At 49.0% G+C, this 24,273-nt stretch overlaps 1 protein-coding gene across 1 annotated transcript; it reads left to right on the top strand.

The window, feature by feature from the left end:
• The first annotated feature begins 647 nt into the window (after positions 1-647).
• On the top strand, positions 648-18,492 carry Naaa (N-acylethanolamine acid amidase). Its single transcript, XM_042257634.2, has 11 exons — positions 648-937; positions 1,799-1,963; positions 4,535-4,661; positions 9,676-9,766; positions 11,742-11,818; positions 13,169-13,341; positions 13,461-13,523; positions 14,395-14,461; positions 15,250-15,278; positions 16,937-17,015; positions 17,746-18,492. The coding sequence occupies exons 1-10, from the start codon at positions 720-722 to the stop codon at positions 17,010-17,012; spliced, it is 1,086 nt and encodes a 361-aa protein (XP_042113568.1). The 5' UTR covers positions 648-719; the 3' UTR covers positions 17,013-17,015; positions 17,746-18,492.
• The last annotated feature ends 5,781 nt before the right edge of the window (positions 18,493-24,273 follow it).

Below are 24,273 nucleotides of genomic sequence, written 5' to 3'. Positions count from 1 at the left end.
TAATGATAGAGCAATGGGGAACACCTGAACAAAATAAACTAAGTTTCTTGTGCAAATTTAGCTGTTTAATTATAGGCAACTCTGCTGTCTCATAAGAAGGTTTGGGGTCTCACCAAGGTGACTTACAAATTCAGTCTCCCAGATACTGGGGACACATCAGAGTAGTCCAAGGAGCTTCGGGTTGGAGATTTGCTAAGGTAGGCTTTGGATTCAAACAACCTGACTCCCTCCCAGCTCGAATGACAACTCCTATGAACTCACATTTTACTGGTGCCGGAGCTGGGAGGGAGTCGGGAGTTGTCATTCGGCTGGTGTTGATAAATGGGAGTGAGCAAAAATAGTAGCACACGAATGTTGATTAAATCTTTAGCTTTTCTTGAGAGTTTTGAATAGAAGAAGTTCTGCCCTTCAGAGAGTTTTAAAGTGAGCAAATGCAGAGTAAAGGCACGATACAGCAGGGCTTTGACGCCCTGGACCACCTCCGCTCACACTCTGGGCCCACGGAGGTGTGATGCGGCCTCAAGTTGTGAGTGAGAAGCAGGCTTGATCCCGCTGGGGCAGGAAGCGGGTGTCACTGCCTGGGATCCTGGAGACCGTGGGGTGGACCGACCGAGGGCAGGCCCCGCCTTCAGTGCTAGCACCGCCCCGATGCCTTTCCCTTCGCTTTCCGGACCGGGCCAAGGCTCAGTGGTGGGGAGGTGGCCTCAGGAGCCTGAGCCATGGGGACCCGAGCCACCGGAGCTGCGGGCCCTGGGGCACCCCTGGGGTTGGCCCTGCAGCTGCTGCTGCTGCTGGGGCCCCGGCTGTCGGCCGGCGGCCCCGGGACTCCGCCGCTCTTCAACGTCAGTCTGGACGCGGCCCCGGAGCTACGCTGGCTGCCGATGCTGCAGCACTACGACCCGGACTTCGTGCGCTCCGCCGTGGCGGAGGTCATCAGGTGAGCGCGGGACAGGTCCGGTTGAGCTTGCAGCCGGACTCTGCTCCTCCCCTGGTGCTGCAGCCCTGCCCTCCTTCCGCTGCACCCCTGCCCTCCCCACGGCTCGGTGCAGCGCCCAGCCGGTGGCCGACACCGCGAGGCCGGTTTGGCTCTCAAGTTCGGGGTCTCCGGTGGCTGGCGCGCGCGTCTTCCAGACTTTTTCCGGGTCAGGGCGACGCACAAGGTGTCACTCAGTGGGCTAAGCTGTGGAGTGGAGTAAGGCATGCAGCTCCGGAGCCTCCCCATCCCGGACCAGCCTGTCTGCCCTCCTCCCGCTCCATGGTGCTTGGCACTGGAGATGGAGGCGAGTGCATTGGGTCTATCTTAGCCCTTAAATTTTTCCTTCTGAAAGTCTCGCTGGGAGTTTGACCCTGCTCCAATGAGTATATGGACAACACACATTAGGCTTGGTGGGTTTTGTTTTTGTTTTTGTTTTTGTTTTTTGCGCGCGGGGGGTGGGGTGGGAACGGGAGGGTGGACCCGGGAGGAATGAGAAGCGAGTGTGATCCGGGTGCGATGTATGAAATTACCAAATAGTCAATAAAAATATTGTGTTAAGAGAAAACAAAGTCTCGCTGTGTAGCATAGACGGGCCTTCCTTGTGATCTCCTGCCTCAGCCTCCTGAGTAGCTGGGATTACGGCCCTGCTCTACTGCTCCGGTTTATTCCCTCTGGTTTGGACTCTGGGAATGGAGCCGCACCGCGAGTGCTTCAGTTCGGAGAAAATCTAGACTCTTAACTTTCCTCTCTCCCAGTCCACGCACACTTGCACCCTCCGTGCTCTGATCAGGAGAAGCAAGCTTCGTGCTTTGTCGTTTCTAGCAACAGGGTTCCCCAGTGGGTCCTCGAGATGATCGGAGAGGTGGTGTCCAAGGTGGAGAGCATCCTGCCCCAGCCCTTCACTGACGAGATCCGTGGCATAAGCAACTTCTTCAACGTCAGCCTGGCCGAGGGTATCTTGGTCAACCTGGCCTATGAGGCCTCCGCGTAAGTGCCCCATGCTAGGGTGGATTAAAGTCAATTAACTGTCACCTGTATCCCCGATGAGTGGGAGGGGGTATGTTTGCTGTGAGATAAAATAAGCTAGAGCAGTTTGGAAACCACCTTAGGTCTCTGACTCCCTGGGGAAATCTGAACAGCATGTGCCTGTCTGGCGGACTTTCAGGAGGAAGCAGCTACTCTACCCAAGACTTGGTTTTATCTTGTCATCAACCCATGGGGCATCCTACTTTCCAGACTTCTCAAGGGCTGGGGCGATGGCCCTGTGGATGAGGGTGCCTGTGGCGGATAGAGTGGACCTGAATTCAGATCCCTGGCTGGGTATGGCCGCAGGTGCCTGTAACCAAATGACAGGGGTGGGAGAGGAGAGGAGGATCATGGGAACTTGCTACTTCAAGTTCAGTGGGAGAACCTGTTCTAAAAAGTAAAGTGGAGGGCCGCCAAGATAGGTTGGTGGGTAAAAGCGCTTATTTGGCTTGAGCACCTGAGTTCAATCCCTGAGACGTGGTAGGAGAGAATTGATTGCTGTGGCTTGTCCCCTGGCCCCCAGAAGCACGCTGTGACACACGCCCTCTCCCCTCTCCTACACAAATAAAAATAAGATCGATCGATTCAGTAGAGGAAGTCCCGGGCATGCCATTATTTCCCACCCTGCATGGACAGCCAGTAGGTGCATATAGCTTCTGGTGGCCTTAAGATGAAGGAGGGACAGCCAGGCAGTAGTGACACACATCTTTGGTCTCAGCACTCAGGAGGCAAAAGCAGGCAGATCCCTGAGTTCAAGGCCAGCCTGATCTACAGAGCTAGTTCGAGGACAGCCAGGGACACACAGAAACCCTGTTTCTCTAAAAAATAAATAAGTAAAATAAGATTTAAAAAGAAAAAAGGTGAACACAGGGAAGTTTGTGGAATAACAAACTATTCTATGGCAACTTTCCAACCTCAGAAGAGCAAGCCTCCCTAAGCATTTTAACTGCCTGCCTTTCCAGGGGAAGACTTCTGTGTGCTCTAGCCTTTCAAAGGGAACTAAGTTAATTTAACCTGTGTCTCAGGTGAAGGTGTTTATTAAATTGCCTCCTCTTCTTTGTAAAGCACCCTCGGGTTCAGGTAGGAGATGCTCTGTTCTCGCTTCTGAAGGCTGGTTGTATGAGAAAGTGACTAAGCCCTGACTACACACTACTGAATCTTCATGGCCTCGGGCTGCCGGGGAGCACAGCCCTCGGGGGAAGGTGGCATTTTCTGGTTTGTGATGTGGAAACCAAACCTCTGAGGGAACCTTTGTCAGCTCCCTGGTGGCTGGTGAGTTCCAAGGCTGCCCTGAGGCAGAAGCGTCTCATATCCCCTGTGCGTCTGCAGGAGGGCTCACACTGAAAGACGTGCACACCAGGAGTGGCGGTGTACACCTTTAATTCCGGCACCTGGGACAGGTGTAGGGGCAGGAGAGTCTCTGTGAGTTTGAGGCCAGTCTAGACGGTGAGTTCCAGGACATGCCCAAAAATGACTTGGCAATGGTGGTCGCCTTGCTGCCCTTTAGAAAATACCAGCTTTGAGAGAGCTTCTGCAGACTTTAACCACTCACCATGTTACCTGGGCCCCCAACTCTACATGACCATTTGAGGTCAAGATCAGAAAATTTAGGAGTTAAAACATCACCAAGCTTTCTTCTTTAAACAAATCAAGCAGTGAGGTAATACTTGCTTTTTTCTAATTGAAATTAGAAACAAATAGTAACATTGAATCATTACAAAAAATTAGTATGGAAAAGTTTGTTTAAAGTATTGATTGATTGATTGATTGATTGATTGATTTTGTGGCAGGGTTGCCCTGTCTGGCCTGGAACTGTCTATGTACAACAAGCTGGCCTCAGACTCACAGAGATCTACCTGCCTCTGCTTCCCAAGTTCTGGGTTTAAAGACTTCTGTCACTATGCCCAGCCTGGAGTTCCTTTTAATCTAATTAGTATTTTTTTTATTTTTTATAAATGTTTATTTATTGTGTATACAGTATTCTGCCTGCATGTGTCCCTGCAAGCCAGAAGAGGGCACCAGATCTCATTACAGGTGGTTGTGAGCCACCATGTGGCTGCTGGGAATTGAACTCAGGTCCTCTGGAAGAGCAGTCAGTGTTCTTAACTGCTGAGCCATCTCTCCAGCCCCTAATTAGTATTTTTACGTGTGCGCGCTCTAACAATGCATAGTCTGAAGAGGGTAGCTTGGGCTAGCTTTGAATAACATGTTAATAGGTAACATACCAGCAAGCAGAGGGATAAGCAGAGTTCAGAGGTCTAGCTGTGCCTTGCATACAGGCAGGATGTGGGGGAAGATGAAACTCTCATCTGGTACATCTGTAGCAGCATCGTGTGGGTCTAGATGCATTGTATCCAGTTGTTTTTTCCAGCCAGAATTATAATTCCATATCCTTGTACAAGAGCATATTATAGCATTTATGTCAATGATAAGGAAGAAAACCTGATACTTTGAGGATTTGTCTAAAAAACAGAAATCTCGCCCTGTGTTCCTGTTGCCTTCATTCATGTTGGGACTTTTCCCTTTGCTCAGATTCTGCACCAGTATTGTGGCTCAAGACTCCCAAGGCCACATTTACCATGGCCGGAACCTGGACTACCCTTTTGGAAATGCCTTGCGAAAGCTGACGGCGGACGTGCAGTTCCTAAAGAATGGGCAGGTACAGCCATACGCACAAGATGGAGGGATGGGGGCAGGAACAGCCATGCGCACAAGATGGAGGGATGGGGGGCAGGTATAGCCATGCGCACAAGATGGAGGGATGGGGGCAGGAACAGCCATGCGCACAAGATGGAGAGGTCAGCCCGGCTTCTGATCCGGGATAGGAGCCGTTTGCAGAGCCTGCCGTCTTGGGCACTTCTCCCTGTAAGAGGCAAACACCAGGCCGGGGGAAATGGCTCAGTGGATCATGAGGAGCAGTCTGTGTCCTCAAAACCATGCAAAGCTGGACTCAGGAGCAGGTGCCTGTGATCCCAGTGCTCATGAGAGAGGGGCCAGCTGGCCTGGCAGAGACTGTGATGACCAAGAGACCCTGCTGTAGGGAAGGTGGAAGGCAAGGATTGATGCACAAAATTGAAGTTCTCCTCTGACCTCCATACATTCACCATGGCACATGCAAGCCCCACCTCCCCTGTTTAAAAATAACCCCCAAACCATCCACTTCCTGTGGGGGGAAAAAAACAGGAGAAAGTTATATCAATTATGGCCAATGAAGAAGGAATAGTTGTCGTTGTGAGGGTGGTAGGCACATTTTTAGGGGGTTGTCTTAGTTAGGGTTTCTATTCCTGCAGCAAAACACCGTGACCAAAAAGCAAGTTGGGGAGGAAAGGGTTTATTCAGCGTACACTTCTACATTGCTGTGCATCACCCAAAAAAAGTCAGGACAGGAACTCAAGCAGGGTAGGAACTGGAGGCAGGAGCTGATGCAGAGGCCATGGAGGGGTGCTGCTTACTGGCTTGCTCCCCATGGCTTGTTCAGCCTGCTTTCTTATAGGACCCAGGGCCACCAGCCTAGGGATGGTACCACCACAGTGGACCCTCCCTTATCAATCACTAATAAATAAAATGCCCTACAGTTGGATCTTATGGAGGCATTTTCTCAATTGATAACTTTCCAGATAACTAGTTTGTGTGACAAGTTGACATAAGACCAGCCAGCCCAGAGGGAGTGGTCAGTCTTGCAAGGTTGTGTGCAATCTGCGTCTTCCTCTGCTCTCCCTGTTCAGGTGGCTTCTGGAATAGGGAAGGTCTGCACAGTGGCAAGGGGCACCCAGCTTTAAGGTGGGGTAGTCCTGGGTCTGCATCATGCCTCTGTCTTTATTTCCGTTGAGAATTACTCAGTCCTATTCTGTAAGCTCCAACTCAAAGGCATTAACATTTGCTTCTCTGAAATAGCTGTTGTGATTAAATAAAGTCCTCTATGTAAAGCAGATTCTAGGTCTAGCTAAACAGTGGCTAAATCCTGGAGCTGCAGAGATGGCTTAGTGGTTAAGAGCACTGGCTGCTCTCACACAGGACCTGGGTTCAGTTCCCAGCACCTACATGGTACCTGAAAACCTGCCATAATCCAGTTCCTGGAGATTTGTTGCCTTCATGTGACCTTCAGGGAATCGGGCACTCACGTGGTGCATATAATCTAATATTTGCTGTTGTCACGTGACTGCAAACATCTAGAGAGCAGTATTAATCAATATTGATGGAATATAAAGAGTGCACTATGGCCACGCATCAGAAAGGAGTGTGGAAAGTCATGTTTTGACCTGAAGGACAAGGATTATATTCTTTGTTCTTTGCATTTTGTGGTTGACTCAGAAATAATAGAAATATATGTACTGATACTCATTTGGTCACCTGGTGGAGAAAACCTTTCATAAAAGATATAATGAGGGTCTCTCTTTTCTCAGTTTTGTTCATTTACTTTGACATTATCGACAAGTTTTTGTTTACTTCAAAAGAACAATCTTAAGTGGCAACAGTGATAATCCAAATACACAATCAATTCTTTTTTTTTTTTTTAAATTATTTATTGGGGCTGGAGAGATGGCTCAGAGGTTAAGAGCACTGACTGCTCCTCCAGAGGTCCTGAGTTCAATTCCCAGCAACCACATGGTGGCTCACAACCATCCGTAATGAGATCTGGTGCCCTCTTCTGGAGTGCAGGGGTACATGCAAACAGAACACTGTATACATAATAATAAATCTTTAAAAAAAAAAAAATTATTTATTTATTTTTATTTTAAATGTAAATGTGTGAGCCTAAGTGAGGTTCTGTGAGCTGCAGGCAGGCAGGAGCCTGGAGAAGCCAGAAAGGGGTACAGGTCCCCTGGATAAAGTTAGTGTTTGTGAGCCGCCATAAGTAGGTTCTCAGAGCCACACCCGGGGCCCTGCGAGAGAAGCAAGTGCTCCTAACCACTGAGCCGTCTCTGCAGACCCCCTGAGCCATCCCCAAAGGAAATCTGCTAAGATGTCATACCAAAGGATGGAGTGGTTGCTTTAGTTCACTCCTCTGTGCTTTTCTGTGGTTCGAGGTGAGGAAATAGTCTTAGAGTCAGAGACCTGATCAACGTGAGCGTGAAGTATTTGACGGTTGTTGCTTCATTAGCTCCCGCTTATGCTGGGGCTCCCACAGGAATCGGCTGTGGGGATGGTCAGGTGATTGTTCCCTAATCCAGCCAGCTTACGCCTGGGTGCTGTTTTTCTGAGGAGGACTCATGAGTAACAGTATTTTTGCTAAATTCAGAGTGGATTGTACGGGGCTGGAGAGATGGCTCAGCAGTTACACACGAGGCCTGAGAGACCCATGAGTGCTAAACCAGACAGTGGAGATACGTGGGCTGGGGCCAGAACTCAGCCTTCAGCCCCTGCTAGATTTTATTCCAGGGCCATCATTCAGCCATAGCTAGATCGTTAGCATCACAGGGTCAGGGTTTATGTTAATGGACTTGGAAGAGCTGGTTGGGAAGTACATTTAGAAATAAAATGCAGAACTGCAAAGGAAGCTAGCTTACAGCTTCTAACTGTGTACTAATATTGCAAGCAAAATGTGGTTTTGATTTCCTAACTTTGTTTCTGTCTCCTAGGAAGTGAGGGTGTACCCCCTCAGGACTGGGGTGTATCATGTAAATGAAGTAGCAGGAGAATTTCTGGGTTTTGTTTGTTTGTTTTTTTCCATATGATTGCATTTTAAAGAAGCTTTACAATTTTTTATTTTATTATTTTATTTTATGTGTATGCCTGTGGGCCTGAGTGTATACAGGTGTACCACCTGTGTGCAGGTGCCTTCAGAAGCTGAAGAGGAAGTTAGATCCCATGGAACTGGAGTTGAAGGCAATTGTGAGCCATGGTGTGGGTGCTGGGAACTGAACCCGTGTCCTCTGGAAGAACAGCAAGTCTTTTTTTTTTTTTTTTTTTTTTAAAGATTTATTTATTATGTATACAGAAGAGGGGTGCCAGATCTCATTACAGATGGCTGTGAGCCACCATGTGGCTGCTGGGAACTGAACTCAGGACCTCTGGAAGAGCAGTCGGTGCTCTTAACCTCTGAGCCATCTCTCCAGCCCCAACAGCAAGTCTTTTAATTGTTTTTTGTAACTCCATGGAAGGGCTGTTTATTTTTAATTGTGAATGCATGTGTGTCTGAGTGTAAGCACAGTGATCTAGAGTTCCAGGCTGGTGTGAGCTGCCCACGTGGGTGCAGGGCCTGGAGTCTGGTCCTTTCTTTGCAAGAGCAGTATGTTCTTTAAGCACAGAGCCAACCCTCTGGTTTTAATTGCAGGGCTAATGCACTCCCACCACACTCCTGTGGGTGGCGATAGGGAGCCTTCACGGAGGCACTGGGGGGGGGGGGGCGGGAGTCTGGGGGAAAGAAAGGTCATTGAGAAAACTAAGGCCGTCTTCCCCTTAGAGTTCAGTCACCCAAGTTACTTTCACAGCCAGATGAAGCAAATTTGAGTAACCCAGTGAACAAGGTTATTAGTATAATATTGTTTTAAAAATAAAAATACCAATCTAGGTCTATTTAATATAAAAATATTAGCCGTTGTAAACAGCACAAACTGTGCACTCTTCCAGATGCTTCCGTGAGTGAACAAAGCCTGGGCCTGAAGGTCATTGCCATGGCCCTCTGCACCACCTCAGCCTGTGACTTGGTTTACGGTGACGGTTGCTGTGTTAAACGAAAGCCGGATGTAGGGTGACTTTTAAAGCATTTGAGCTTTAATCTGGCTGTTACTGGGGAGCCAGTTCACTTGTCCCCCTTAATTCCACAGACCTTATAAATGTAGAGTGCTTGTCCCTTGTCGTGAACCCAAAACATGTTTCCAGTCGGACTCCATTTCCTACTTTCAGAATGGAAGTCTTCTGGGTGAACAGTGTTTCATAGACACGCGGAATGCAAAGCGGTAGAAACAGTCACTCCCATGACTCCTGCATAGTGACCCCTCGGGTGGGGGTGTAAGTCACCTGCAAACCACTGTCACTTGTGTCCTTGCTGGTGCGAGGTCCTCTGATAGACCACAGGCACCGCCATTACTTCATGCTTTGCTTTACCAAGTATATCCACTAAAAAGCAGTGTGCAGAGCCGGGTGGTGGTGGCGCACGCCTTTAATCCCAGCACTCGGGAGGCAGAGACAGGCGGATCTCTGTGAGTTTGAGGCCAGCCTGGGCTACAGAGCAAGTTCCAGGGCAGCCAGGGCTACATGGAGAGACACTGTTTCGGAAAAACAAAGAAAAAACAACAAAGCAAAACAAAAAAGCAGTGTGGTCTAGTTTGATTAGGGAAAGGAAGGCTGCCCACCCCACCCCATCCATTTCATTTGCTGAATTCTGTCCATGGACCCCTCTCCCGACAAGGTTAAGAACCCTTGCTCTAGAATGCTGTTTCAGAGTTTCATTCTGTTATGTTGAAATCTCTAAGAGAAGAAAAAAAAAATCCAGGAAGCTGGGTATGGTGGCATACACTTTTAATTCCGGAACTCAGGAGGCAGAGCCAGGCGGATCTCTGTGAGTTCGAGGCCAGCCTGGTCTACATAGCAAGTTCCAGACCAGCCAGGCCTACCTGGTGAGGTACTGTCTCAGCAAACAAACAAACAATGCAGGAAAGTGTGGGGGAATTAAGTGATGTCAACATGCATTCCCTTGGGTGGTAAATGACGCTTTTTCCCCTTAATTTCAGATTGCCTTCACGGGGACCACTTTTGTTGGCTATGTCGGACTGTGGACAGGTCAGAGTCCACACAAGTTTACAGTTTCTGGCGATGAACGAGGTAATTAAAATACTCCTGAGCATTTTAGACCAAATCCTTGTTGAGGTCTTTCTTCTCTCTGCTCCCTTCCCTCTCCGCCAGCAGGACATGTGGATGGGAAATTTTCCACTCCTGGGGGGAGACAGAGAGCAGCCCTGTGAGCAATGAAGGTCACCTCAGTGGTGCCTGAGCTACCAAGGATGGAGTGAAGGACGATCTGATGGGAGGTGCAGAGGCATGGGGTGGGGGGGAATAGGTTGTTACTAGGTCAAGGGTCAGGGAAGGTCTGACCCATGAATCCCAGCCTGGGTCTGCAGAGGCGAGGGGAAGGTCATTTCTGTGGTCCCACAGCAACAGCGAAGGTCGGTAGGTATCACTGTTGGTAGAGTCTAGAAAGGAAGCAAAGTCAGGGTAGTTACGGCAGGGAGGGAGAACGTCGGAGGTGTTGAGACTGTGGTTATGAACACGGCCATGTGCAGGGCCATGATGAGCGTTTGGATTTTAAGCAGAATAGAAGCCATAGGAGATTTTAAGGCCAAAGAGTGAACAGATTCTCTCTCTCTCTCTCTTAAGGCCAAAGAGTGAACAGATTCTCATTCTCTCTCTCTCTCTCTCTCTCTCTCTCTCTCTCTCTCTCTCTCTCTCTCTCTCTCACACACACACACACACACACACACACACACACATTTGAAACAGTAGGATCTTTTGTATCAGCCTCCTGAATGCTGGGATTGCAGAAGCGCCATACCACCCTAGCCCTGGTTTATGTTTTTGGCCATCTTTGGCTGCTCAGTAGAGATTGGACTGTGTTGGGTTAAGACAGAGTCAGAAGAACACGAGGGAGCTATTGAATTCATCCAGAGATCCGGGCAACCTTTGTGAACCTCTTGGATTTAACATGCACAGGCTCAAACCTGGGGCAGTCAACCTCTCGCCTCTGTCCCCAGGGGCTTGCTGCTAGGGAAGAGCAGAGTAGTCACATGACATTCCTCATCTGATGGGACCTGACCGGCATTGGGCTGTTAGTGCTTCATTTGGATAGGCTTATTCGTGTGTGTGTGTGTGTGATGTCCATAAATGTATATGTTTATTTAAACAGGCTTTGATTCCATCATCTTCTGAATTAAGATGTTTGTTAAACTGGTTATTGGAATGTGAACAATTTAAAGTAACTGAGTCTGTAACATACAAATTTGATGAAATGCTGTCATATTTAAACTCACTAAAGATGCACCAGAAAGACAAAGTTCACCACATTCTTCCTAATATTTGTTGGGCAGCTTCCCTTGAAAGGGACAGAATTTAATTTTGCCTTAGGTAATTATTGGTAGAATGATTTTATCTCACATAACCACTATTGTGTCAGATACAAAAGATTCTGTTTTCCAAACCAGAGGGAAGCTGGGCATGGAGGCACACATCTTTATCCCAATGCTCTGGATGCTGAGGCAGAGGAATATCACACTGGAATCTGCCTTGAGCTGCTTAGGAGATCCTGTCTCAAAAAATAATAAATAAATAAATAAGTAAAAGAGAAAAAAGAAAGAGAGAAACCAGTGAATATCTGCATGTTCTCGTTTATTGCTGTATGTATATAGACATTCACTTGTGTGTAGATGTTTTCGTGATTGGTTGACTCTCAGGCTTAGGGCCAGCGAGGTGACTCAGCGGGTCAGGGCATCTGCGTGAAGTCCGAGGATCTGAGTGTGAGCCCCGGGACCCACATAGCGGAGGAAGAGAGCTGATTCCTGCAGACTGTCCCGGGACTTATGCACATGCTATGACACACACACACACACACACACACACACACACACACACACACACCCCTAAACACACAATAAAAATAAATATGGAAGTAGATATATATATATATATATATATATATATATATATATATATATATATAGTGTTTTACTCTTTTAGTTAAAAATTGTTTTTTTAATGTGAGTGGTGTTTGGACCAGGAGCTGACGGATGCTTCTTTACACATGCAGATAGAGGCTGGTGGTGGGAGAATGCCATCGCCGCGATCTCTCTGGGACACTCTCCGGTCAGCTGGCTTATCCGCAAAGTGAGTACTAGTATCCAGTCTGCCTCGCCCGAGCTCATCGAAACAGAGGGACCGTGTTCCAGGGCTCTGTGTCCTTTAACAAGATTGATTTATTTTCCCAAGAGGAGTAAGCAGTGTACTGTTTTCCAGTGCATCTGTCTTTCCACAGTAAACGTTAATGATGAAGCTGGCTAGCAATGACGTGGGCAGATTTTAACCAGTAATGTCCTCCTGCAATAGAGACAAGAATCGGGGTGAACTGAGCTCCACCTGAGTTGTACAGAGGGACCTGGCTGCCTTAAAGGAAAAATAAGGGGATGAGGAAGGGGTGAATGGAGACTTAGAGGAGTCAGAGAAGACACACGTGAAATAAATGTAAATAAAATAACAAAAATATCTCATCTTTCCAGCAATATGTACAAGGCCCAGTCAGGGCTTGTGTGCCATGTGATAGAAACTTGGGGGGACGCTAGCTGCTGAGTGGCCCTTTCCTTGACCCCTTTCCTCTCCCCAGACATCTGTGTGTCTTGTCAGGATGGTAACTGTCAAACGTCTTTCTCTCAGAAAGTGACAGAGGTGATTGCGAAGGCGGAGAGGACGGGGCGTCCCTACGGCACAGGGTCCTTGGCAGCCGAACTTAGGGAAGGCGGACGCACGGAGTGGGGGGCTGGGAAGTGGCCCTCTTCGCTGTGCCCGCCTCAGACCTTGGTGTGTCCTCGCAGACTTGGTCTGGCTCCTCATTCTACTGCCACATGCCGTCTCTCTATCCCAAGCCTTTGCCCGTTGAGTCCATTGACCTGGGACTCAGTCCCACATCCACTCCGAACCCTGTAGCCGCCGTCACAGTGTGACTCCTGTCTGCCTCTTGGTACCTGAGTCCCCGGGCCCTAGGAGAGGATGGGTTCCTTGTGGTTTCCATCATTATTTCACATGTCACCGTTGCCTGGTTATGTCTTCGGGTTCTCGGGAAATTTGTTGAGAGCAAGAATGAGCTCCTGGCCCCCCCTCCAGCACATCGCCTAGTGCAGAGCCGTGTTCAAGAAGTGGCTCTGGGGAGAGCAAATGAGTGAGGAGATATGGTCAAAAATCATGTTGCCAAGTCTCGGGGAGTCAAGGCTAGGACTAGCCGAGAGTTCTGTCCTGGAGAAATTCCTGCAGCTGTGGGCTCTCTGAGGGGGTTGTCAATCTTGTTTTGTTTTCCTCTCAGGAGCCCCAGTGACTACAGGGTAAGGTCAGGGGTCACAGGTTACAGCCATGGCTTAGCATCACCTTAGGAGGAACTTAGAACATGCTTTGGAATGAATGCCTGTCCTGCCATGTGACCCTTTCCCTCGGGTGACGTCACCAGTACTGGTTTGTCTTTTTGTTCAGACCCTGAGTGACTCAGAGAACTTTGAGGAGGCTGTTTACACTCTGGCCAAGAAGCCCCTCATTGCTGATGTTTACTACATCGTTGGGGGTACCGCGCCCCGGGAGGGGGTAGTCATCACCAGGAACAGAGGTGGCCCAGCGGACATTTGGCCTCTTGACCCTTTGAATGGAGCGTGAGTAGATTGCAGTCTCTTCATCAAATCTTTATTTGCTGAACTAGGAGTTATTTTGACATTTTAGTAGTTTCTTCTACATGTCCCCAGACAAGGCGAACTGACGCACTCTATTGCAGGTGGTTCCGGGTTGAGACAAATTACGATCATTGGAAGCCTGTACCCAAGAGGGATGATCGAAGGTAGACGCTTTGTGCTTGTTTCGCCCGTTTTATTGAGACAGGGTCTCACTCCGCAGCCCAGGCTAACCTGGCACTCACTTTAAAGCCTAGGCTAGCCTCAAACTCAGAGTAACCATCTTGCCTCAGCCTCCCTGGTACTAGGATTAGAGGCGTGGGCCTCCATACCCAGCCCTGCAGGTAGACTTCCGATATTTTCTCATAGTCAGGAGACTGTCCTCTTCCTACAATAGGGACCTACAGATGCCATCTCCTTCAGAACAATACGTCTGGCCCTCACCAGGGCCTGGGCAGGGTGGAGAGTACAGTGTGGAGGGGGCAGTGGGGAGGACCTCTTTTTAGTTGGTGGGGGCTGGAAGGGTGAGATTGGCCCTGGCCTCAGGGTCAAAGGGCCCTGGATCCCATCATGAACTCTACCAATGACCCTGTGGGGGCCACCGGGGCCTTTGTTCGCCTCCCTGAAAGTGGATGGGAAGAGCTGAGTGATGGGATACTGTGGTAAGACTTGATTTGGAAGGAAGGCATCTCCCATAAATCAATCAGCTAATTGATCTGCTGATTCAAGGGCTCGCTCGCATTGTCCTTTCTAATGTGGACATACCGAGTCACTGGCTTACAGGAAGTAGTATATCTCACCAATCTCTGCTCTCCCACATGTTTGGCGGTAGTTCATTTCTGCAGCACCTGCCCTGACTTCCTTGAGCATGTGGAGTGAGGGGGTACCAGCAGAAGGAATCGGGTGGCACAGGAAGAAGGCTGGGAGTCAGTCTGTTTGGAGGAGACTGCGCCTGGCGCTGTGACACTCCAAATGGCCTCTGATGGAGTTCAGGGTTTCCTGAGGCGCCTGGTGACTTTTGACCCTTTGTCCTTACAGAACACCAGCCATCAAAGCCCTAAATGCCACAGGGCAAGCACACCTCAGCCTGGAGGCCCTTTTCCAGGTAACCCTATCTCGGTGCTTACATCTCTAGAATGTCGTTGTCCAAAGAGGACGGAGAAAACTTCTCTGAAATCAAGAAAAAATGCTGCAATAAACGCTGAAAACATTTTAAAAGCCACTTAATATTTTCTGAGTTTGGGTCTGTGTAGATTAGAGTATCGGTCTTCCCCTAAGCTTCTCTTCATAGTGAAAGAAATAAGCATAGTTATGTGTTTGTTGTTTAAAAGAGAAAGAACGAGAGCTGGAGAGATGGCTCAGAGGTTAAGAGCACTGGCTGCTCTTCCAGAGGACCCAGGTTCAATTCCCAGCACTCACATGGTGGCTCACAGTTATCTGTAACTCCAGTTCCATGGAGTCTAACACTCTCACACAGACATAGATGCAGGCAAAACACCAATACACATGAAATAAAAATAAATAAGTGAGAGAGGACAAGGATTTAAAAATCTATAACAATCATCCTGAGATACACTGAAATGTTAAGTGGTTATATTCTTTTTTACAAACATTTAATGTGAGTGTGTGTGTGTGTGTGTGTGTGTGTGTGCGCGCGCGCGTGCGTGCGTGCGTGTGTGCTCATGCCACACCATACACTCAGGAGCTCAGAGGACAACTTACGGGAGTTCATTTTCTCTTTCTGCCATGTGGGTTCCAGGGATTGAACTCAGGTCGTCAGGCTTGGCAGCAAGCTCCCTTACCTGCTAAGGCATGGCGCAGGCCGAGTGGCTATATTCTCCTTCATACGTACTCTACATGTATTTCATAATATGATTTTTTTTTCCTATACAGGTTTTATCTGTGGTTCCTGTTTATAACAAGTAAGTTGCACCGTTCAGTACGTCTCTCATTCCCCCCGAGAAGAATGTTACTGTGACCAGGTAACCCGAGTTTCAGAGCAAAAGCCCTCCAAAAGCCAGCTCAGCTGCCGGTCCTAACACCCCATATTGGAGGGAAGCAGAGAAAGGCGTTTCAGTCAGCATCCCCCGGAGAGCATCAGACGAGGGCTCAGTGAGTCTGAGCTGTCCTCAGGGTGCTGGCAGGAGGGGAGGTTTAAACAGAAGAATGGGCGGAGAGTCAAGAGTAGGTCCTCCTGGTGAAGGCGTGGTCTGGCTGACCACTGCCCCATTCTGCTTCTGCAGGGGGCTCTGAGGAAGTCCTCCCCTCTTGAGGGGACAGGCTGGTTCTCAGGCGATGAACCCCTCCAGGTGCAGGCCCCCTCTGGCTGTCTTGGATGATTGCCCTGCCTTGGGGGTGGGGGTGGTCTGTCCTGCAAGGCTGTCTGTCCTGTTCCCGGAACCTAGGTTGACTGCAGGTTTAGGATAATGATTGGGGGTGTTTAGGTGTCTTTGGGGAACTGGAATGGGACAGTATAAAAATGGACGGTGAGATGCTTCCGTGTATCTTGAGCCTTGAATCGGGATGATGTAGTTTAGATGAGCACCGGTTTCGAGATGGGCACTCCCTACAGGATGCCCTGTGCAGAGTGACAGCTTACCATGCCTGTGTGCACAAGAGAGCCGAGGAGACCGGTGTAAAATGAAGGCGGCGTGGCCGGGCTTAGCCTGCTCTGAGTTACCTCCTGGGCCCAGTGGAGAGTCAGGGCTTATCTCAGAGCTACCCACTCCTGCTCTTCCTTCTCCTGGCGGCTCGATGGCAGGCGTTTCATTTTCTTTTTCATTTTTATTCCCTAGACAGTTTCTCTGTATAGCCCTGGCTGTCCTGGATCTCACTCTGTAGTCCAGGCTGGCCTCGAACTCACAGAGATCCACCTGCCTCTGCCTCCCGAGTGCTGGGATTATAGGCATGCGCCACCACCACCAAGTGATTGTGTTTCTCTTTTTATGTATTATGGTGAGTTCGAGGCCAGCTTGGGCTACAGAGTGAGTTCCAGGACAGGCACCAAAACTACACAGAGAAACCCTGTCTCAAAAACAACAAAACAAAACAAAACAAACAAACAAACAAAAAAAACTACAGAAGAAAAAAAATACTGTTGTATATTACGACTGTCGATATTATTATCATTCCTTCCTTTTTAGCCTGTGCTTTCGACAGCCGCAGTCTGTGAGCTAGGGTTTCTCTGGCCTGTAGCCTGCCGTTCCACTCACACACTCTCCTAGGGCCACAGGAAGCCCTTAATATGCTCTGAGGGGTAGCTGTGCAGAAGTTGGGGGGAGGCGGTTCCTTTCATCATGACAGCAAAGAATAGGCAGTGACACCCCCCACCCCGCTAGAGGCAGCCCCGCAAATGGTCACTCACTACCACAGCGTGATGCTTTGAGGAATCAGAATGTCAAAGTCCACCTTGGCTTTCAGTGGCGTTTTCAAAATAGGCAGGAACCCCACTCAGACCTCTTGATCTGCGTTGAAACATTCTGCCTCTTTGCATCCTTACCCCGCATCCCGAGAGGAGACGGGGGAGGGCATCACACGGAGAAGGTGATGCATACACGAAGATTGTGTCTTGTTATTTCAGCTACACCATCTATACGACAGTGATGAGTGCTGCCCAGCCCGACAAGTACATGACCAGGATCCGCAACCCAAGCTAAAAGGTAAGCAGAGGAGTGAGCGCACCCATGCTGTGCTGTGAGTGATCTGACCATTTGTTACGGCTTGGGGAGGGGGGTGGGGTGGGGGCTGAGGTCGGGGGGGGGGGGGGGGGGGCAAGTACTTCTCACAGATGACGGTGACCTCCCTATGACTTAACAGGACATAATATTTTCAGATAAACATTTAGCATGTGATGGTCAGTCATTAGGTGTTTTTAATGTGACGCTGAAATCTCCTGGTGTCTCTGTCCGTTGTCCCCTAACAAACCCTGCTCTCAAGACCCCCTGTTAGCTCCTCACATATCAGGGGCAGTGGATACTTAGGAAGACCCGTGTGTCCCCAGGCAATAGTGAGGCCCAGTGACTTTGAGCATCAGAAGGCAGATCCTGAAGGCAGATCCTGAAGGCAGATCCTGAAGGCAGATCCTGAAGGCAGATCCTGAAGGCAGCGGACCCTCACAGAGTTTATCTGAAGGCACCAGAGAGCCCAGGGGGAAGAGGAAAGACGAAAAGGGACAGGAGTCTCCTTCATGCTGTCCCTGGACTCGACCTTCTGGACAGCACCTGCTATTAGGACCCTAGGCTGCTTAGTGCTCAGGTCTCCGGATTGTTCAGCCTGGCCTGATGGTTTGGCCAGTCGTTTATCATGGGCATGTAAAAAAACAGAAAAATAACATTTTTTTAAAAAAAATTTTGTTTGAATTAAAGGCATGTGTCTCTTCTTCCCTACCAGGTAATTACTTTCTAAGAGCTGCATTTGAAAGACTAGAACAGAGAGAAAGCGTCGCACTGATTTGTGAGGATGTGGCTTCCTCCTCATGCTGCTTTTCTCCCTGCGGCTGTGAGGGGATCTCTCAGCGCCTGTCTGGAGCAGTGGGGAGTCGCCCCTTGTCTTGCAGCCTCCCCACTTCCTGGTCCCCGTGATCTTCATTAACAACCCGTCCTGGCAGGAACAACCCCAGTAACTGGTGTCAGAGGTCAGGGTGTATCTGGCTGGTCTCAGTTTCCCGTGATGCTGTGTTCCCACTTCCGCCTTTCTGCTGAAGAAGTGGGGGGGGGGGGGCAGCTGCCGTCACGTGGGGGCCTGGGGACAAGCCCAGGAAAAGTTTCTCCTCAGGCTGGGGTGCAGCTCATGGCAGAGTTTGCCCAACAAGGCGAAGCCCTGAGTTCCATCCAGAGCACCACAGAATAAAGAAATAAATCAAAGTTTTCTCTGAAAAATGGAGAACTGTAATTTGAGTAGAATTTGTTTAAAGGTATGTTAGTCTTTCCTATTTCCACATAGTGACACTTTTACTTTTTATAAACTTCTAGTGTGTTTTTTAAAAATGTGGACATTATTTTAAAAAAAAAAACAAACCTACTTTCTTACTACTTTTGAAAATGATATGAAACCAAATAACTTCCTGTCATTGTTTATTGTTTGTTAATAAAATGTCAAAAGGTCTTGTCAGGAAGAATAAAACTTGCAGGACATGGAGTGTTGTGTTGTACCTGCTTGCCCTGAAACCTCGAGCTTCGGTTTTAAATATAGTTTATTATCTTATATTTCCGACTGGGTGTAGGAAAAAGAACTTGAGTGTAGATTTCTTTGTAAATGTTCATGGGAGATTTAATACCTGTTTAATATACTCAAGCGTCTTAGATTTGCTGAAGAATGATCTGGGAATGTAGATTAACACTCATCTCAGCCTCATCCTGAGGGGATTGAGTCCATGGGAAAGGCGGGTGGGAACACACACACACACACACACACACACGTACACATGTACACAAATGTCACGTGTCTTATGGAGCAGCTGGCGTGCAGCAGCCGGCTTCTGTGGGGGTCACCATTCTCTGTTTCTGGGTTAAGGAGATCAGGCATCCAGGGCTGGATTGGGGAATGTACCTCCTAATCCACAAGAGTAAGAGGATCTGGAACTGGTGTGTGTGTGTGTGTGTGTGTGGTGTGTGTGTGTGTGTGTGTGTGTGTGTCCCACCCAGAGTAACACGTCACCCTCTGCAGACTTGCCTTCTGTCCCCGGGCCTCATTTGACCCAGGTTGCCGGCCCAGAGCTTGAAGGTGGACATTGCAAATGTCACTTGGCACTTGAAATGCAGTGCCAGGGTTGTGAGTGGCATCGTGCCCTCCGAGAAGACAACACCAGACAAAGGTGGTGTCGTACCTGTTAGACCTGCAGCCAGTTCCCCGCACCGGCCCTGAAGACAGGATGACGACCAGACGTGTGGGTTAGGTGTCCGCCTCCTCGTGCCTTGCAATCAACAAAGCAGCAAGAAGGTAAGCGGGAACTTCCTGGCCTGTGGGACAGAAACGGATGAGAGCAGGAACCCAACAAATGAAGCTGATGTGGGAGGGAAAAGGTTTCCTCGTGGACCACGGGGATAGAAGCACAGCTCCCGTCCATCTCCCGCAGCAGCCTCGAGAGTTTCCTGTCCCCAGGGACCTCCATCCAGGCAAAACCAGGAGGGGGCTTCCAGGAGGGGATGTTCAGGGACAGCCAGTCTGAAACAGTGTTGGAGAGTGAGTGAAGTACATCTCTAACATAGACATGGAGCACGGGGGTTAATAGTGAGAGGCACTCAGGGAGGCAGTGACACACCCATGCGTGCCCGTGGCCTTCTGCATGAGAGTCAAATTTGGGTGTCTTTACAACGGGTTTATATTGGATCTTAATGGTTTTCAAGTTACAGCTCTAAGGCTTGCTAAGAATACCACCCCACCCCAGCAGATACACACATGTGCACACACACTTATTTTTTAAAAATACTTTAGATTTATTTTTTATTTTTTATATATAAACGTTTTGCCTATGTGTATGTATGTGCACCATGTGCATGCCTAGTGCCCATGAATGTCAGAAAAGGATGTTGGATTCCCTGAAACTGGAGTTATAAATGGTTGTGAGCTGCCATGTAGGTGCTGGGAATTGAACCCTGGTCCCCTGAAAGAACAAGTGCTCTAAACCACTGGGCTGTCCCTCCAGCCCCCCAACACACACACACGCACACGCACACACGCACACACGCACACACTCACTCACACTCACACACTATTTTCAACACTGCTCAAAGAGCATAGCTTGTAACAAGACCACAAACAAAAGCATTTTCCTCAGTAGACAAAGCTGCAAGGTGGATCTGTAAGAGGCGTTGTTCAGGCTTAGGAAAGAGCGGGTACGTTCAAGCTTCTACGTCCCTTTGTTCTTACATAAGCAGTTTATTTACACTTGACCTGGGTAGGAATTCATGTGTCATTCCAGGCCTAAGTAAGCCTAGCTTGCCTGTGGCCTCCAACACCTTGGTGTGAGATGTCTGTGGAAAGCACAGACTGCCTCACCGAGCAACCATGACCTCCCCAAAGATGCTTGAAGTTTCCTGACGTCCCCGAGCCAGGCCCCAGGACCACAGGCAGTTTTCCTGTCACCTGCCATTGGCTCCCCTTTCCACGTCACTGCCATTTTCTGTCTCTCCCCTGCCTCAGTTCTGTTTGGGAATGAAGGTCAGTCGGTTAGAAAACCTCTGTTCCGTCATCAGCTCACAGGGAGCTGGAGGGGCTACCCTTGTGTTTTCTAGATTTCAGGCCCCGACAACCAAATTCCTCCCACTTATTAGACTCAGTGTGAGCAGAGCAGTGTCTATATTAAAAAGAAAATGATGAGGCCTGGCTGACTTGACTGGTTAAGCCAAGTTCTAGAGTGGCAGGGAACCTCCCTCCCAGAGCGGCGTAGTGTGGAAGTCACAGTGACTCGCGCAGATGGGTCACAGGGGACCTCGGGTGTGGCAGCTGTCAGTCACTGCCATAGGGAGCCATAGGGAGCTCCTTCAACCTCATTTTCCGGGAGTGCGTGCGTGCGTGCGTGCGTGCGTGCGTGCGTGCGTGTGTGTGTGTGTGTGTGTGTGTGTGTGCGCGCGCGCGTGCGCGCATGTGCGCACAAGCACGTGCATCTGTGTGTGCGCGTGGTGGAGACCACGAGTAGGCATCCCTTGTCTTCTATAATCTCTACAATCATTCTCACCTTATATTTTTGAGACTGTTTCTCTCTGAACCCAGTGCTCCCCAATGTGGTTAGCTGCAGTCATTAAGCCCCACCATCTCCCGGTCTCCACTCTCAGCCCTGGAGTAACAGGCAAGCCCCGGCCACACCTGGCTTTTCACACGGGTGCTTGTGACCCCAGCTCAGGTCCCTCGTGCCCCTGCACTGAGAACTTCACCCACAGAGTCCTCTCCCCAGCCTTCGGTTTTCACTCTTGAGATGTTTTTCCTGAAAATCCTTCTGTTTTCCCTTTCTGTTTATTTTTTTAGTGACTTCTAGACGACTTCACTTTCTCTAGAGGACCTGTATGTAATAATTAATCTAGTTACAGTTCCTTTCTTATTTTTTTCTTTTCATGTAAAAATTTTGAAAATATAGCATTTATTGATTGCAGTGATACAGATTATTTAAAAACCAAAACAAAACCCCTAGAAGTTCAAACTGAGAATCCTCCTATTAGTAACGAGGCTCAGTTCTGCTTAGCCTTTGAGGTCAGATCCAACCGGGTCCCTTTAAGAGGGCGTGGTCACAGGCAAAGCGCAGGTCTCAAACTGAGTGTGGTCGTGCATGCCTGTAATCCCAGCGCTCAGAAGGCTGAGGAAGGAGGACTGTCCTCCAGGTTACCCGGGACACAGGTCAAGACCTGTCTGTCAAGACACAAAGAAGGGAGAGGGGGGAGGAAGGAAGGAGAGAGGAGAGGGAGGTGGGGGGTGGAGGGAGGGGATGCTCTCATCGAAGAGCGGGGTGTACACCCTGGTCTTCACCCCACTCTTCATCGAAGAGCGGGGTGTACACCCTGGTCTCCACACGCTCGGACTGTTCCGTGCAGGTGAGAGCACACTGGGCACACAGTTCTGCAGTTGGCTTTTCTTCATGTGCCTCATCTTGGGGACATTTTCAGAGCGTGGCACACGGGCTCGCCTTGCTCTTTGTCATGTCCAATGTACGCCACTGTTTTTTATTATGCCATAACATATTTGGCTGATTCTGTATGGGAATTACTGAAGCACTTTTTATTTTGTGGGGATGCATATGACAGGAGTTTTTTTTTTCTAAGACAGGGCTCCACTGTGTAGGCCAGGCTAGCCTCAAACTTGTGGTCTTCCTGAGTGCTGGGATTACAGATATACACCACTGTGCTCAGTTCTAAACCTTTGAGGCTGTCATTTAAGGAAACAATTACTCCGTGCTTTACATGACCATAAAGCTTTGCAAAGTACTCGTGTACATAACCTTAGTCACCCAATGACACCCCTGTAATGGAGTTACAATAACCCTGGAGCTCCATGCAGGGATGCATGCACCCCTGTAGCACTAGTGATAGCTGGGACCCCTCTCCCCTTCCACGTGCTATATGGGACAAACATCCCTTTATCCATGGTGACGCTTAGATGTTACACTTAGATGTGCCACCCGATGGAGGACACATGGCGATCACCCCTGCTTATTGGCCCATGAGAGCTATTGCTTTTTGCGCTGGAGCAGCGTCGCAATGACGTCTCCAATAATTTACCTTTGCCGTCAGTACCTCACCAGAACTGCAAAGCCGTCTGTCTCGGCAGGGCCCACCTGGATTACAGTTCTGTGCCGTGGGGTCTCAGATGTGGAGTCTCTTGTGTTTGCTTTTCTCCTCTCCAGTCTCTCTCTCGAGCTCATTCATGCATGCTTGGGTGTATGTGTGCCTGGGTATGTGTGTGCCTGGGTGCATGAATGCCTGGGTGTGTGCATGCCTGGGTGTGTGCGCACATGGTATGGATTTTAGTCCCAAACCATCTTCTCTTCTACTGTGTGCTTCAATCATTGTGAAAAGTTTTGATCAGTGAGGACGACAATGGTAGTTTTTTGTTTGTTTGATTGTTTTTTTTTTTGTTGTTTGTTTGTTTTTTTTTGTTTTTCGAGACAGGGTTTCTCTGTATAGCTCTGGTGCCTGTCCTGGATCTCACTCTGTAGACCAGGCTGGCCTCAAACTCACAGAGATCCGCCTGGCTCTGCCTCCCAAGTGTTGGGATTAAAGGCATGTGCCACTACCACCCGGCCACAGTGGTAGTTTTAAGAGCCAGGCATGGGTGACGCAGACCTGTAATCCCAGCTGTTCGGGAGACTGAGACAAGAGGGTCTCAAGTTTGAGTCCAGCCTGAATAGTTAACTTCTCAAAATGAACGTAAAAGGGGGGTTAGGATGTAGCTCAGTTGGCAGGTGCTGGACTAGCATGCATGAGGCCCAGCACCACATAAACAGGCGTCATTGGTGCATGCCACTCACCCAGCACTCAGACGGCAAAGACAGCACAGTCAGAAGTTCAAGGTCATCCTCAGTTACACAATGAGTTTGAGGCTAGCCTGGAATACATGAGATCCTGTCTCAAAACAAAACAAAACAAAATAAATAAAAGGATATGGTTCCGTGGAAGAATGTTTGTCTAGTATATCTCAGTGCTATAAAACAATAGTATTGCTGGGAAGTGGTGGCGCACACCTTTAATCTCAGCACTCAGGAGGTAGAGGCGGGGGATCCCTGTGAGTTCCAGGATCAGCCTGGTCTACATAGTAAGTTCCAGGACAACCTGGTCTACATAGTGAGTTCCAGGACAGCCTGATCTACATACTGAGTTCTAGGACAGCCTTAGTCTATATAGTGAGTTCCAGGACAGCCTGGTCTACATACTGAGTTCTAGGACAGCCTGGTCTACACAGTGAGTTCCAGAACAGCCTGGTCTACATACTGAGCGTCAGGACAGCCTGGTCTACATACTGAGTTCTAGGACAACCTGGTATATAGTGAGTTCTAGGACAGCCTGGTCTACATAGTGAGTTCTAAGACAGCCTGGTCTACAGAGTGAGTTCCAGGATAGCCAGGGCTACACAGAGAAACCCTGTCTCAAAAAACCAAACAAACTAGAATCTAAGAAGAAAATGTTCCACTTGCTCGTGTGGGTGAGAGGAGAGCAGTGGTTTGTAGCAGTTTAAGGATGGCAGAGATTATGAAAAGCATTTTTGAAACCTCAAAAGCCACCCTCATGTTTCTAGACCACGGAGGAAAAACCAGTAGAGAATGAAAACGGGAGGAAGAAGAGTTGACAAACGGAGGGAATTCTCACGGGATAAACAAACCCTGTGTACCGAGCCTGGAGGGGGGGGGGTGCTCCCATGGGGTTCACAGACACTTTATTCCCTCTGAACTGACACTTTGTGTCAATCTCCCTCTGACAGCGCCCTTCCGTCAGC

Source organism: Peromyscus maniculatus, chromosome 10 (assembly GCF_049852395.1).
Source record: "Peromyscus maniculatus bairdii isolate BWxNUB_F1_BW_parent chromosome 10, HU_Pman_BW_mat_3.1, whole genome shotgun sequence".
Lineage (NCBI taxonomy): Eukaryota > Metazoa > Chordata > Mammalia > Rodentia > Cricetidae > Peromyscus > Peromyscus maniculatus.
This window is presented reverse-complemented; position numbering and strand designations above follow the sequence as displayed.